This window comes from Chrysochloris asiatica, unplaced genomic scaffold (assembly GCF_000296735.1).
Source record: "Chrysochloris asiatica unplaced genomic scaffold, ChrAsi1.0 scaffold00214, whole genome shotgun sequence".
In the NCBI taxonomy this organism is placed as follows: domain Eukaryota; kingdom Metazoa; phylum Chordata; class Mammalia; order Afrosoricida; family Chrysochloridae; genus Chrysochloris; species Chrysochloris asiatica.
In genome coordinates, this window is record NW_006408732.1 from 4,641,161 (window position 1) to 4,656,594 (window position 15,434).

Below are 15,434 nucleotides of genomic sequence, written 5' to 3' on the forward strand. Positions count from 1 at the left end.
AAAGCTGGACAGTGAATAAGGAAGACCGTAGAAGAATTGATGCTTTTAAGTTACGGTGTTGAAGGAGAATATTGAAAGTACCATGGGCTGCTGCTAAAGGAAATAACAGATCTGTGTTGGAAGAAGTGCAGCCAGAGTGCTCGTAGGAGGCCAGGATGGCCAAACTTCATCTCTCATACTTCAGACATATTGTCAGGAGGGACCAGTTGCTGGATAAGGATACCATGTTTGACAGGGTGGAGGGTCAGAGAAAAAGAGGAAGGCCCCCAGCGAGATGGATTGGCAAAGGGGCAGCTTCAATGGGTTGAAGCGAGGCAATAATTGTGAGGTTGGCCTAAGACCACACAGTGTTTCATTCTGTTGTGCATAGGGTCGCTATGAGTCGGTATTGACTCAGTGGCACCTAACAACAACAACAACCAACTTTTTCAATCTGAAATTGATCAAATATGCAATCAAGATTTATTGACAATTACTGGCTATTGGAATGCAAAGGTTGGAAACAAGAAGGAACAATATTTGGAAAATATGGCCTTGGTGATGCTGGAGATCACATGACAGAATTTTGCAAGATCAATGACATCTTCATTGCAAATATCTTTTTTAAACAACATAAAAGACGATTGTACACATGGATCTCACCAGATGGAATGCAAAGAAATCAAATTGATTACACCTGTGGGTAAAGACAGTGGAAAAGCTGCATATCATTAGCAAAAACAAGGCCAGAGGCAGACTATGGAACACACCATCAATTGTTAATAAGAAATTTCTGGCTGAAGCTTAAGAAAATTAAAACAGGTCCACGAGAGCCAAAATATGACCTGGAATATATCCCACCTGAATTTAGAGATCATCTAAATAACAGATTTGATGCATTAGGCACTAATGACCGAAAAGTAGAACAGTTGTGGGATGACATCAAGAACATCGCACAAAAGAAATCAAAAGTTCATTAAGAAGACAGGAAAGAAAGAAAAGACTAAAAAGGATTTCAGAAGAGACCCTGAAATTTGCTCTCCAGCATAGAGATGCTAGATAAGGAAGTACAAGAGCTGAATAAGAAATTTCAAGTGCCAGTTTCAGAACACAAAGTCAAATACTATAACAAAATGTGCAAAGACCAGGAGTTAGAAAACCAAAAGGGAAGAACACAAGAACATACTCAGCATTTTTCAAGCTTCGACTTGCAGTTTTGAAGGATACTGTGAGCAAAATACTGAATAATACAGAAAGCATCAAACCAAGATGGAAAGACTACACAGAATCACTGTACCAAAAAGGAATGGTTCAAGTTAAACCATTTCAAGACGTTGCATATAATCAAGAGCCAATGGTCCTGAAAGAAGTCCACAGCGCACTGAAAGCACTGGCCAAGAACAAGGCACTGAGAAGTGATGGAATGAAAGTTGAAATCTTCCAACAAACTGATACAGCACTGGAGGCACTCACTCATCTATGCCAAGAAACTGGCCAACTGACTGAAAGAGATTCATATTTGTGCCCATTCCAAAGAGAGATGATCCAGAAATCACTGGACAATATCATTAATATTACACAAAAGTAAATTTTTGGTAAAGATTATACAAAAATGACTGCAATTATATATTGACAGAGAACTTCTAGAGGTTGAAGCCAGATTCAGAAGAAGATGTGGAACAAGGGTTATCACTGCTGATATCAAATGATCTTGGCTGAAAACAAAGAATACCATAAAGACATTACCTATCCTTTTTGACTCCAGAGGCTTTCAATTTTGTGGATCATGACAAGCTACAGACAACACTGCAAACCATGAGTACTCTGAACACTTAATTGTGCTCATGAGGAACCTGTACATAAACCTAGAGGCAGTTGTTTAAAGAGAACAAGGAATACTAAATGGTTTAAAATTAGGAAAGATCATGTTTGGTAAGGTGGAGGGTCAAAGAAAAAGAGGAAGACCCCCAGCAAGATGGACTGGCAAAGTGGCAGCATCAATGGGCTCAAGCAACAATTGTGAGGTAGGCCCAGGACCAGGCAGTGTTTCATTCTCTTGTGCATATGTTCACTATGATGGTACTTAAAAACAACAACAAACCATATCTTCTCAGAAAGTTACTAAATTCATATTTTAATTAATAGTTAAAACACAAAAAGCAATCATTTATGTTGCTATCAGAATACACATTCCTCAAGGGCACAGGGATATTGTCTTGTATCACCAAGATCTTTAAAAATATCTGATACATAGCAAATATTCAACAAAGTATGCTAAATAAGAGACTATGGTAAAAATAACAACAACAACAAACAAACAAACAAAAGTGACTATTGTGGTAAATTTGTCGAATATTCAACTGACTTTACAGAAACAATATATTAAGCAACTGAGAGTTTACAAATTCACCAAAAATTTCCCATACTTTAGTTCTCATGTGGGTATCCCATAACCAAAGGATTACAGTCTAGGAAATTTGGCCAAATTGTAAAATTGTGTACGTTAAGCACAATTTTCATTTCAGTTCTAATTAGGATAAGCACTCTACCATAAGGTCAGTTTGAATTGCAAAGTCAGCAGTTCAAACTCACCAGATGCACCTTGGAACACTATAGGTCAGAATCAACTCAACAGCACTTAACAACAAAAACTCTAAAGCTAATGCTACCATCCTTACTGTATAGAACTGTGAATCCTGAGTTCTAGAGTCAGACAGTTTGGATTAAAATTTTTCTATTTTCTACCTGTGTGAATGTGGACAGCGTGACTCTGGATAAGTCACTTAACCTCACTACACTTCCATTTTCCATCTGTAAAATGCTTTTAACAGTATCTGCCTGTCATAGCTACTGTGATGATTAAATGAGCTAGTATGTATATGTAGCGTGCTTAATATAGTAAGCATTCTGAAAACGTTACCAAAGATTATTTCTACAGTTTCTTAGCACCCTATTACCAATGAGTCACTTCTCCAACTTCAAAAACTCTAACATTAAGGAGGAAAGAAATCAGAAATAGGGTGATGTAACTATCTATTGTTTCTACGTTTCATTAACATCAGTACCACCTAAAACAAAACAATAAGTGATAAGCCCCAAAGGTATAAGATGCTGTTGTTGTTATTATTTGCTGTTCCGGAGTCAGTTCCGGAATCATAGTGACCCTGTACAGGGTTTCCAAGGCTGTAAATCTTTATGGGAGCAGAAATCCTCATCTTTCTCCTGCGGAACAGATGGTAGTTTCGAACTGCTGACCTTAAGGTTCGCAGCCCAATTCGTAATCAATACGCTACCAAAGCTCCTTAAGGTATAAGATAGGAGCTTGAAACGTTAGCCCAACATCCTGCTTTTCAAGCCCTTTCGTTGACGGCTGTTGTTGTTGTTGTTAAGTGTCCTCAAATTGGTTCCGACTCATAGTGACCCTGTATAGGGTTTCTGAGGAGCGGCTATTGAGCTTGATCAAACCAACTTTTCAGTCCAGCACAATTAACCCACAGCGCAGCAACAGTGGATTACTGCTATGAGTCTATCATAATGCCATCATGCCAGTATCAATGCAGACAAGGATTAGGTTACTATCTCAGGAAGGAACTCTTCCCTGCCTTTGGAAATAAGAGTTGGGAAAACACATTCCATTCCTGTAGGCTTCTTCTACATGTTCAAATTTTATATAGCGCAGTACAAGATTATACTCTAATATATAATCTGAATGTATAATATATAATTTGGAATGTAAATCTGCAACTTCACTTTATAATCTCATGATTATTACTGTAATAAGGCTTATTTTTCTTTCATGTACAAATATTTGTTTATAATACAAGGCCTATAAAAAGTAACCAAAAAGGAAAATAATTAATTTAAAGAGCAAAAAGTGCTACACACACAATACATTCATTAAAATTAACTGAGTGGATCAGTGGGTTCTGTTCTAAGAAGGCAGTGATAGCATACTGGAAAATGCTAAGGTTCTAAAGATAAGTTCCTTAAGCTTTATAGGTAAGCTTGGGTTCAAAAATGAGTCCCAACACATAATAGTTCTGTTACTTTGGGTAAGTTATATGAACTATCTGTACTTTTATTAAAATTATAGGGATAATAACATAGCTTCCTCATAAAGTTGCTGAGGGAATTAAATTACTTAGTACATGTCAGTGTTCAAAAGTGCTAACAATTATTATTACATTGTTGTTGTGTGCTGTCAAGTCAGTTCCAACTCATAATGACCTTGGTAAAGGGTATTTAAGGCTGTAAATCTCTACAGAAACAGAAATCTTCATTTTTCTCCCAGAGAGCAGATGGTAGATTTGAACCACTGATGCTGAAGATAATAGCCCAAAGGGTAACCTACTAACCTATCAAGGTTCCAGGCTATTAATTAGTATGTTCAATATCAACTCAAAGTGTTTAAGTAAGGTGTTTACTGTGGCCTCAGTGTTAGTACTTCAATTCACTTACTGCTCCTTGCCTCTACCTTGTACACTAACGTGCTCTCTCCTCTCCCACCCAGGCTTAATATTTAATAAGGTTTAAAAGGAGCTCTGGTAGCATAGTGGTTACGAATCGGGCTGTGAACCGCAAGGTCAGCAGTTCGAAACTACCAGCGGTTCCACGGGAGAAAGATGAGGCATTCTGCTCCCGTAAAGATTTACAGCCTCGGAAACCCTGTGCAGGGTCGCTATGAGTTGGAACCGACTCCACGGCACTTAACAACAACAATGTGGCACTGTAGGACACACATTGGACTGCTAACCACAAGGTCAGTGGTCAAACCCTACTAGCTGCTCCTTGGAAACCCTGTCACTGTGAATAGGAACCAACTTGCTGGACTTAACAACAACAAAATATTAACTATAATGGTAAAGCTAATATCTTTCTTTCATGACTAAAGGTCAAAGAAACAGAAATGATAAACTCTTATAAATTAAAAAAAAACCTATTGTATTCAGGAGTCCTGGTGTGGCACTGTAGGAAAGCAATGGACCATGAGGTCAGTTTGAATGCAAGGTCAGCAGTTTAAACTCATCAAACACTGCTCAGAAACCCTATACAGGGTTGGTATGAGTCATAACAGACTCAATAGCACTTAACAACAACAATAACAATCTGTATTTATGGAGTCCTGGTGTGACGCTGTAGGATAAGCATTGAACTGATAAACAACAAGGTCAGCGATTCGAATCTACTCTTTGGAAACCCTATAATAGGTGGCGATGAATTGGAACCACTCAACAGCATTCAACAACAACATCTGTATTTATGAAGACACCAATAATGTTTCCTCATCAAAATCTTATATGAGAGCAAATAAAATAACTAAAAAACAAACAAAAAATACTTACCTTGTAGAAGTTTTGTAACTAAAACGGGGGAGTAGTTAATTTTACGGTTCAAAAACACAGGACCCTAGGACCATCAAGGGAGAAGACCACAAGTGGAATGTGGGAGCTTATCCAGAGAAGCAGCAACACCAGAAATGGAGGCAGAGATGAAGACATGGATAGAGGGAGCAGATGAGGACTCTGGACTCATGGAAAGAGAAGGACTGGGTACTGGCAGCCAGGAGGCAGGGGCTTGCAGAAGGTGCCCTTTGGTTGTTTAAATTATTATATATTCCTGCTGAGTGTTTCTGTGTACATCCCTCGCACCCCCTTCCCCCGCCCCAAAAAAACAACCACAGGGAATGGAAGCAAATACTGTTGAATGATGACGCACAGAGAAGACTGTAATCACTGCAATGAAACGATGGTGTAAAGCTGATGTTCTCCCATGTAAACTATCACTCAGTTCGCAATAAAAACTTTTAAAAAATAAATACTTACCTTGTAGCAGCTGCAAAATGTCTGTTATGCAACTGAATATTTACAGAACAAGGAGAAAGAGACGCATGATAAGCTGTCTTGGAAAGACTAAGCTTCTGACGATGTATCAAAACTGGAAAGAAAAAATATGTAAAATATTAACACTGAACAATCATATTCACAGCATTTTACATTATAAAAATCAGTGTTTTCCAAAACAAGAACACTCAATACTGTATTATTATTAACCACTTTTTCAAAACAGTACTTCTCAAAATGAAAATGAGATAAATGTACCTATATTTAAATCATTTTATCTTCATTTATTGTAAACTTCATCTAGTTCAGGCTCAACAGAGTATGTTAGCTATATTAATAAGGAGTATGCTGTATCCCGGAATTCTGAAAGCAGTTTAAATTTTATTCACTCATATTTTTTAATAGCTAGCACATTCACAAACTTGTTCATTCAAGGCATTTCTGAAGAAGAAAAATAAAGGGAAGGGACTTATCCTACCAAAGATCAAGATTTGTCATAAAGCTATGCTATTAAAGATACTTTGGTAACGGCACAGCTACAAATGTTGTTGTTGTTAGGTGTGGAGTCGGTCTGACTCACACTGACCTTATACACAACAGCACTAAACACTGCCAGGTCCTACACCATCCTCGCAATTGTTCTGAAGGTTGAGCCCATTACTGCTGCCACTGTGCCAATCCATCTTGTTGGAGGTCTTCCTCTTTTTCACTGACTCTTCACACTTTAGCAAGCGTGATATTCTTTTCCAAGGACTGATCCTCCTGAGCAATATGTTGAAAGTATGAGGATCAAAATCTCGCTAGCCCAGCTTCAAAGGAAACATTCTGGTTCTACTTCTTCCAACGTGGATTTGATTGTTCTTCTGGTAATTCACAGTACTTTTAACACTCTTCTCTAGCACCAGAACTCAAATACATCAATTCTCTTATGATCTTTCTTATTCATTGCCCAACTTTCACATGCATACAAAGTTATTGAAAATGCCATGGCTAAGGAGCTCTGGTAGCGTAGTGGTTACGAATCGGGCTGCGAACCTTAAGGTCAGCGGTTCGAAACTACCAGCCGCTCCGCGGGAGAAAGATGAGGCTTTCTACTCCCGTAAAGATTTACACCCTCGGAAACCCTGTACAGGGTCGCTATGGGTCGGAATCGACTCGACGGCACTTAACAACAACAACAACAAGATGGCTTTACTGGAGAATTTTATCATTCAGAGAAGAGCTGATAACCAATTTTACTCAAACTATTCTACAACACAGAAAATCAAGGAAAACCCCCAAGTACATTTTATGAAGTAAGCATAAGCCTCATATCAAAACATACAAGGAGATTAACTAAAAAGAAAATTATCGTGAGGTTGGCCCAGGATCGGGCAGTGTTTCGTTCTGTTGTGCACAGAGTCGTTATGAGTCGATACTGACTCAATGGCACCTAACAACAACATCTCTCAGGAACATAACTGCAAAAATTCTCAACAAAATCCTAGTCAACAGAATTCAACATTTTTAAAAAATAATACAACATGACCAAGTGGGATTCATACCAGGGATGTAAGGATGGTTTAATATTAGAAAAACAATCTATATACTACACCACATACATAAAACAAAGGGAAAAAACTACATGATCCTATAGATTGATGCAGAAAAGGCATCTGACAAAATCCAACATCCATTCTTGATAACAACACTCAACAAAGTAGGAACTCAAGAGAAATTCATCAACATAATTAAAAGCATAGTCTCTCTTCTTCCTCTTCTCCCTCTTCTTCTTTCTGTCCTCTCCCCTCTCTCTTTTTCTTCTTCTTCTCCCCTTCTTTCTGCCTTCTGCCTTCTCTCTCTGGCAGAGGTCACCTTCCTCTTCCTAACCCTGAATGAGTCTCTAGACGGGCCATCTGGTGTGCAGTGTGGTTGATGAGCAGTGCCGGGTTGTTGCTTTCCTTTTATTGGTGTCAGAAGTGGCGCCTTAACCCGCTCATTTCAACATGCCCTCCCAGCACCCACGATCATCTTCCCTGACGCCTTCTTAGCACCCATCAAAAGAAGATTACAAATTTTAAAAAAAAAAAGCATATATACAAATCCAACAGCAAACATACTCTCAATGGAAAAAAAATTGAAAGCATTTCCTTTGTAAAGAGGAACCAGACAGGGATGCCCTTTATAATCACTGCTAATCAACACTGTGTTGGAAGTCTTAGCTAGAGAGATATGGCAAAAAAGGGAAGTCAAAGGTATCCAACTTGGCAAAGAAGTAAAAATCTCTCTATTTACAAATGTATCCCATACATAGAAAACCCTAAAGACTCAGCAAGAAAATTATTGGAATTAATTTTTTGAAAGAATCAACAAAGTAGCAGGGTATAAGATCAACATACAAAAATCATTTGGGACTGATGATGTCCAGCATCTGCAGAGGCATAGCGGGGACGAATGGGGCAGAACAGGGCGGCAGAGCCAGGGGGCATGGCTCAGCGAGACAGCTGGTTCTCACCAATCCTTGGAATATCATGATAAAGCACTGACAGGTGCAGGGAAGGGGCTGCAGTTCACAGCTTACGAATTTCACAGATCCTGCCATTATATGGACCTCCTTTGTGCTGTCCTGCAGCAGAGCATCAATGAGGAGATCCAGACTGTCTTCAACAAGTACATGAAGTTCTTCCAGAAGGCATCTCTGAATGTACGAGACAATATCAGGGAAGAAATGGATGCAGAGCAGCTGATCCAGGAGGCCCGTCGCAGCTGCTTGGAGCAGGCTAAGCTGCTGTTTTCCAATGGTGAGAAAGTTATCCCCAGACTGACCCACAAGCTTCCAGGGATAAAGCGGGGCCAGCAGGTAGAAGTGGAATGTGCCCATCAAGGAAGCACCATCCCCAAAAAGAAGAAGGGACTGCCTCCCGGACACATCCTGGTAAAAAACCCAGCAGCCGCCACCTGGTATGGAAACCAAAATCCTGTGAGTCAATTGCCAAAAAGGCTACAAGTGGGACCCAGCTCAACTGAATGAGTCTACCACCTTTGTACTGGGATCTGGAGCCAACAAGCCTTACCCTCATCTGTTACTTTTCAGGGCCGTTGGCATGGAGGGCACCAGAGGGAGGATCTACATCAAACACCCCTACCTCTTTAAGTATGCAGCTGACTCCCAGGACAAGCATTGGCTGGCGAAGCAGCATTACATGCGGGCAACAGGAGGGAAGATGGCCTACCTCCTCACTGAGGAGGACATCAGGGACCTAACTACCAGTGATGACTACAGGAGCTGCCTAGACTTGAAGTTAGAGAAACTGAAATCCTTTGTCATACCCTCCTGGATGGTTGAGAAGATGCAAAAGTACATGGAGGCACTGTAGACAGAGAATGAGCATCGTTCTGAAGCCCCTCCACAGAGCTGAGTCTGGGTCCCTAACTACACTTGGATACTCTCCCAAAACCCTCTCTCCCATGACCAACGCCTACTCCTAGGGAAATCATGAAGGCATTATGCTGTGCCTGGGCTAGTTAGTAGTGAATGAGTCACTGCAGACTGGCATGTGGTTCTTTATCTGTAAAGTTATTGGGATAAGAAACAAATAGTTTATAATAAAAATTTAAAAATCAGTTGGATTCAGCGTAGTGGTTACGAATAGGGCTGCTAACTTCACGGACAGCAGTTGGAAACTACCAGCGGTTCCATGGGAGAAAGATGAGGTTTTCTGCTCCCATAAAGATTTACAGTCTCAGAAACCCCTATGCAGGGTCACTAGGAGTCAGGACAAACTCCACAGCACACAACCACCACCATAATAATAAAGACAGTGTTGAAAAGGAAATTAGGAAAACAATACCACTTACAATAGCTACCCAAAAGATCATAGACTCAGAAATAAATCTCACCAGAGAAACAAAATGATTATACAAAGAAAATTACAAAACACTCCTACAAGAAACCAAAAGAGATTTACAAAAATAGAAGACTATAGCATGCTCATGGGTAGGAAAACTTGTTGTTGTTGTTAGGTGCCATCAAGTAGGTACCAACTAATAGCAACCCTATGCACAACAGAACAAAACACTGCCCGATCCTGGGCCAACCTCACAATTGTTGCCCCACTTGAACCCATTGATACTGCCACTTTGCCAATCCATCTTGCTGGGGTCTTCCTCTTTTTCTTAGACCCTCCACCTTACCAAACATGATATCCTTCTCCAGACAACATGTCTGAAGTATGAGAGACAAAGTTTGGCCATCCTGGCCTCTAAGGAGCACTCTGGCTGAACTTCTAACATAGATCTGTTTGTTCTTTTGGCATCCCATGGTACTTTCAATATTCTCCTCCAACGCAACTCAAAAGCATCAATTCTTCTATGGTCTTCCTTATTCACTGTCCAGTTTTCATATATATGCATAAGTTGTAGTTGTTCTTGTTAAGTGCTGTCGAGTCAACTCCAATCCATAGTGACCCTGTACAGGGTTTCTAAGGAGCAGCTGGTGAGCTTGAACCACCGAGCTTGCAGTTCAAACAACTTTGCAGTCTGATGCATTAGCCCACAGTGTAAGAGGTTATTGAAAATATCATAGTTTGAGTCAGATGCACTTCAGTCCTCAAGCTGACATCTTTGCTCTTCAACAACTGAAAAAGGTCTTGTGCAGCACATTTGCCTAACACAATACGTCATTTGATTTCTTGACTGCTGCTTCCATGAGTGTTGATAATTGATCCAAAAAGAATGAAGTCCTTGACAACTTCAATCTTTTCTCCATTGGTAACAGTGTTGTTTACTGGTCCAGTGGTGAGGTTTTTGTATTCCTTACAATTGAAATGCAATCTATACCTGAAGACTGTGGTTTGTGATCTTTATCAGTAAGTATTTTAAGTCCTCTTCACTTTCAGCAAGCAATGTTGTATCATCTACATAGGAAGACTTAACATTATAGAAATGTCAATATTGCCCAAAGCAATCTATAGATATAATGCAAACTTCATTCCAAAATAATTCTTTAAAGAGATGGAAAAAATGATCACAAATTTTATATTGAAAGGGAAAAGACTGAGGTCTGTTTAAGATGAAGAACAAAGTTGGAGGCCTCTTACTCTCTGTTCTCAAAATTTACTACATAGCCACAGTGGTCAAAACAGCCTGGTGCAGGTACAAGAAAAGACACATAGATCAAGAGAACAGAATTGAGAATCCAGAATTAAAGCCATCTGCACACAGTCAACTGATCTTTGACAAAGGGCCAAAATAACATTCACTGAGGAACAGATAACTCTCTTCACCAAATGGTGCCAGAGAAACTGGAAATCCATTTGCAGAAAAAACAAGACCTATATTTCACACCATATACAAAACAAACTCAACATGGATTATAGACCTAAACGTAAAACCTAGAACTATAAAGATCATCGATGATAAAATAGGGACACATTTAGGGGATCTGATACATGGCATATACACACTATCAAACATTACAAAAACCATACTAATAATAGAAGACAAAATAGATGACTGGGACCTCCTAAAAATTAGATAAATAAGTGCATAAAAATTTTGCCAAGAGTAAAAAGGGAACCCATAGACTGGGCAAAAAAATTTTTACGATGATATATCAGACAAGGGACTAAAAGTTATAGAAAACTACAACTTCTATACAAGAAAAAGACAAATAACCCAATTAAAAAATGGGCACAGAACATGAATAGACACTTCACCAGGAATACACTCAGGGAACCAACAAACATATGAAGAAATGTTCATAATCATTAGCTGTTAAGGAGATGCAAATCAAAACAATGAGATATCGCCTCACACCAACATTACTAAAGAAATTCAATAAAACAGAAAACAACAAATGTGGAGAGACTGGGACACTCCTACATTTCTGGTGGAACTGTAAAATGGTTGAACCACTCTGGAAAATGGTATGGCGCTTCCTCAGAAAGTTGGAAATGAAATACCTTATGACCCAGCAATCAATCTACTGTATGTATATACACACACACACACACACACACACACACAAGAAATATGAGCCAGAACAAGAGTAGACACATGCACACCAATATTCGTCGCAGCACTATTTACAACAGCAAAAATATGGAAACAGCCTAAATGCCTATCAATGGAAGAATGGGTAAACAAACCTTGGTACGTACACACAATGGATACTATGCAGTGTTGAAGCGAATCTATGAAAACACTTCATAACATGGATGAACCTGGAGAACACTATGCTGAGTGAAATTAGTCAATCACAAAAGAACAAATACTGTATAAAACCATTATTGCAAAAGTTTATGAAAAGGTTTCCAGACTAAAAGAAACAATCTTTAACAGTTAGCAGTGGTGGTAGAGAGGGGAGAGCAATTCACTGGTTAAAAGGTAGACTCACTTAGCTTGGGTGACCAGGAGGACAATAAACAATAGGGGGATGGCAATACATAAGAAGAGGGAGGGTGCCAGAAAAATGAAGACAGGTGAAGACACAGGGAAGTATGCATCAGCTAAAGGGGATAGGGGTAAATAGTGATAAATACACAACCTTATAACAGTATTCTGTGCATACATACATGGACTGAGACATAGGTTGAATAGCTAAGGTAGGGAGAGTGGGATATATATGTATTTATATATCCCACAAATATATGAGTTTGAAAGAAGTTATTCGTACATGAGTATTTTCCTGTCTCACAAACACAACCATGAATATGGTGGAGCATACAGCAAGCAAAGTGAAAACTTCCCAGATATTAACAATCATCTTAAAGCAAGGTTTGCTGGGTCTGGGGGCTCAGGAACATAGTCTCAGGGGACACCATAGTCAACTGGCATAACACAGTCCACAAAGACAATATTTTACATCCTGCTTGGGGGAAAGCTCACGAGCGGCCATCTAAGGCACAGATATTGGTCTCTCCATGTTGTAAGAACGAAGAGTTAAAAGAAGTGAAGAGGCTTGGAATCTACAATAATGAAACGCATGAACATATCTCCACTATTCTGAGATCAGAAGAACTAGACAGTGCCCGGTTACCAACTGCCACAAAAACAATTACATTAGAGGGTCCTGGATAGAGTGGGAGAAAATGTGGAACAAAACTAAAAATTAGTTAATATAAAAATAATTTTTAAACAAAAGACCAGGGTTACTGGTCAGAAAGAAACTAGAGGAAACTGAGACCATGGCCCTTGACTATCCTTCAGGTCTGGAAAGGAACTCACCCTCGTGGTCCAATTTTTAGTAAGCAGTAGATAGGTTTACAGCAGGGACAAGACTAGTAAAATATGCTCACCATGTCAATCATTCAAAATAAAAAGAGTAACATTTTCCTAAGGCCGAAGGGATGGGAAGGTCAGAATGGAAATAGGAACCACAGGGAGGAAGAAGGATTACTGTTGTTACATGGTCATTGTTAAGTGCCGTTATGTCAGTTTCAACTCAGCGCAACCCTGTATGGGGTTTCCAAGAAGCAGCTGGTGGGTTTAAGCTGCCCACTTTGTGGTTTGAAGTCCAGTGCTGATCCTACAGGGCCACACCAGGAGTTGTTGCATGCAGGGGATTGCAATCACTGAGATGAAACTATGTCTATGATTTGTTGAATGCTAAGCTGATGATTTTGTTTGTACACCCTCAGATAATTCACAATATAAAGTTTTAAAAAAAAATTTTTTTTTAATACCCTGGCTTGCGTCAGAAGCACCTTAGTTTTCAAAGTGACATCTTTGCTCTTGAACACTTTAGAGGTCTTGTGCAACAGATTTGCCTAATGCAATATGTCGTTCGATTTCTTAACTGCTGTTTATATAAGTGCTAATAATGGAAACAAGCAAAATGAAGTCTTTGACAACTTCATTCTTTTCTGCACTTATCATATGTTATTTACTGATTCAGTGGTAAAAATTTTTGTTTTCTTTATATTGAGATTCAACCCATACTGAAGGTTGTTTTAAGTCCTTTTTGCTTTCAGCTAGTAAGGTTGTATCATCTGCATATCATAGGTTGTTAATGAGTTTTCCTCCAACCCTGACACCAGGTTCTTCTTCATATAATCCCACTTCTCGGATTATTTATTCGGCATACAAATTGAGTAAGTATGGTGAAAGAATATACCACACCTATTTTATTTGCTGTTGGATTATCTTTAAGGAAGAAAGGCTTAAACATCAATGATGTCAAGCATTGAAATAAAAACCCACATAGGAGCTATGGCTGACTTACCCTGGCTTCACAAGGGGGAAATAGAATCAAACTCAAAATCAGCCCAAGGCCAACACTACCCAGAGAAACAGTGACACCAGAGATGGAGGCAGAGATGATGACATGGAGAGACGGAGCGGCTGGGGACTTTAGACCTGGAGAGGGAGAGGGGATGTGTGCTGATGACCGGGGGGCAAGCTTGCAGGGTATACTCTTTGGTTGGTTGATGATGCATGGAGGGGATTGTAACCATGGCAATGCAATGACATACGATAGGATGAATGTAAAGCTAATGTTCTCCCATGTAAGCTATCACATAATTCACAATATAACTTTTTTTTTTTTTTAAAAAAAGGAAACAAAAACCACTTCCCACAGGCTTGCCATGCACTCTTCTGTATCATAGCTGGCTCAAGCAAATCTTCAAACTCTGGGATGCCAGTCTAACTTTACCCCTCTCTGAACTCTAGCTGTTCTTGTTGCTTAGCTCATTTCACAGGCTGAAGCAGCTTGTGTAAGATAAAATCCATCACACAACTTAGCATTACATTTGGCCCACAGAGAGCCTCATAATTTAGCATTATGTTTGTGAAAGGCCCACTGTGACTGTTACAATCAGGATAAATTTTGCCTCCCTCACATTCACTACCTCTCTTCCTACCACTATATGTTAGGAGAATGGACATCTAAATAGACAGCAGAAATAAACTTCATATTTAGAAGAAAGAAAGAAAAAAAAAATCATCTCAAGGCCAATTCCTATGAAGTGGAGGTCAGACATGTTTCCACTCTACAACCTTCTTTACCCTACTGACACTAACCATCCCTCCCACAGTACTCTCTGCTTCACATATATCTGAGTTCGATAATCCATTGCAATGGCCGCACAGAACTCATAACAATACTCACAATTATGAGGTTTATTAGGGAAGTGAACAGGGTACAATGCAGGATCAAAACCCACTCAGGATACAGCAGTTTTCCAATCTGGAACGACTCTTCTCTCCCCTATTACAGACACGCCTCACTATTGTGTTATGCCCAGAATTCGGGGTCCCCAAAGACCACCCAGGAGCCATGTACCAATGCAAATACATAAGGGTAGTTTATTCAAGCTCGAGCCAGGTCTCTAACCTTATCCGACACAGCGGAATAGGGAAAGAGCCTAGAACTTATTGTCTGCAGGGTTTTCATAGAGTTTTCAAACAGCTCAGGTTTCTCAGCTTTACAATCTTTGGATTGGTTAACAATGGGCAAAGTATGAGAAGTTACAGTTTAATTGGTCAGGACTGGTGGTCTTTGTTCTTAGGCTAGGGTAAAGGAAAACATCTGGCCTTGAGCTGCCTGGCTATTTACACATATATCATTTTCTTGGAGCTAGAGGACGTGTTCAGGCTAATGTACAGAATGGAGATTGACCTTGTCTCTGGAGG

At 39.6% G+C, this 15,434-nt stretch overlaps 1 protein-coding gene and 1 pseudogene across 1 annotated transcript in view; one reads left to right on the forward strand and one right to left on the reverse strand.

The window, feature by feature from the left end:
* LOC102841922 (39S ribosomal protein L1, mitochondrial-like) overlaps positions 1–7,829 on the reverse strand; it is a 136,116-nt gene extending 128,287 nt beyond the window's left edge. The window contains exons 1-2 of the mRNA XM_006872902.1: positions 7,820–7,829; positions 5,802–5,913 (exon numbers count right to left, since the gene is read on the reverse strand). Of these exons, the coding sequence (XP_006872964.1) occupies positions 5,802–5,913; positions 7,820–7,829 (122 nt within the window). The remainder of the gene's footprint in view (positions 1–5,801; positions 5,914–7,819) is intronic.
* A 389-nt stretch (positions 7,830–8,218) lies between these two features.
* Positions 8,219–9,217, forward strand: LOC102842302 (annotated as a pseudogene).
* The last annotated feature ends 6,217 nt before the right edge of the window (positions 9,218–15,434 follow it).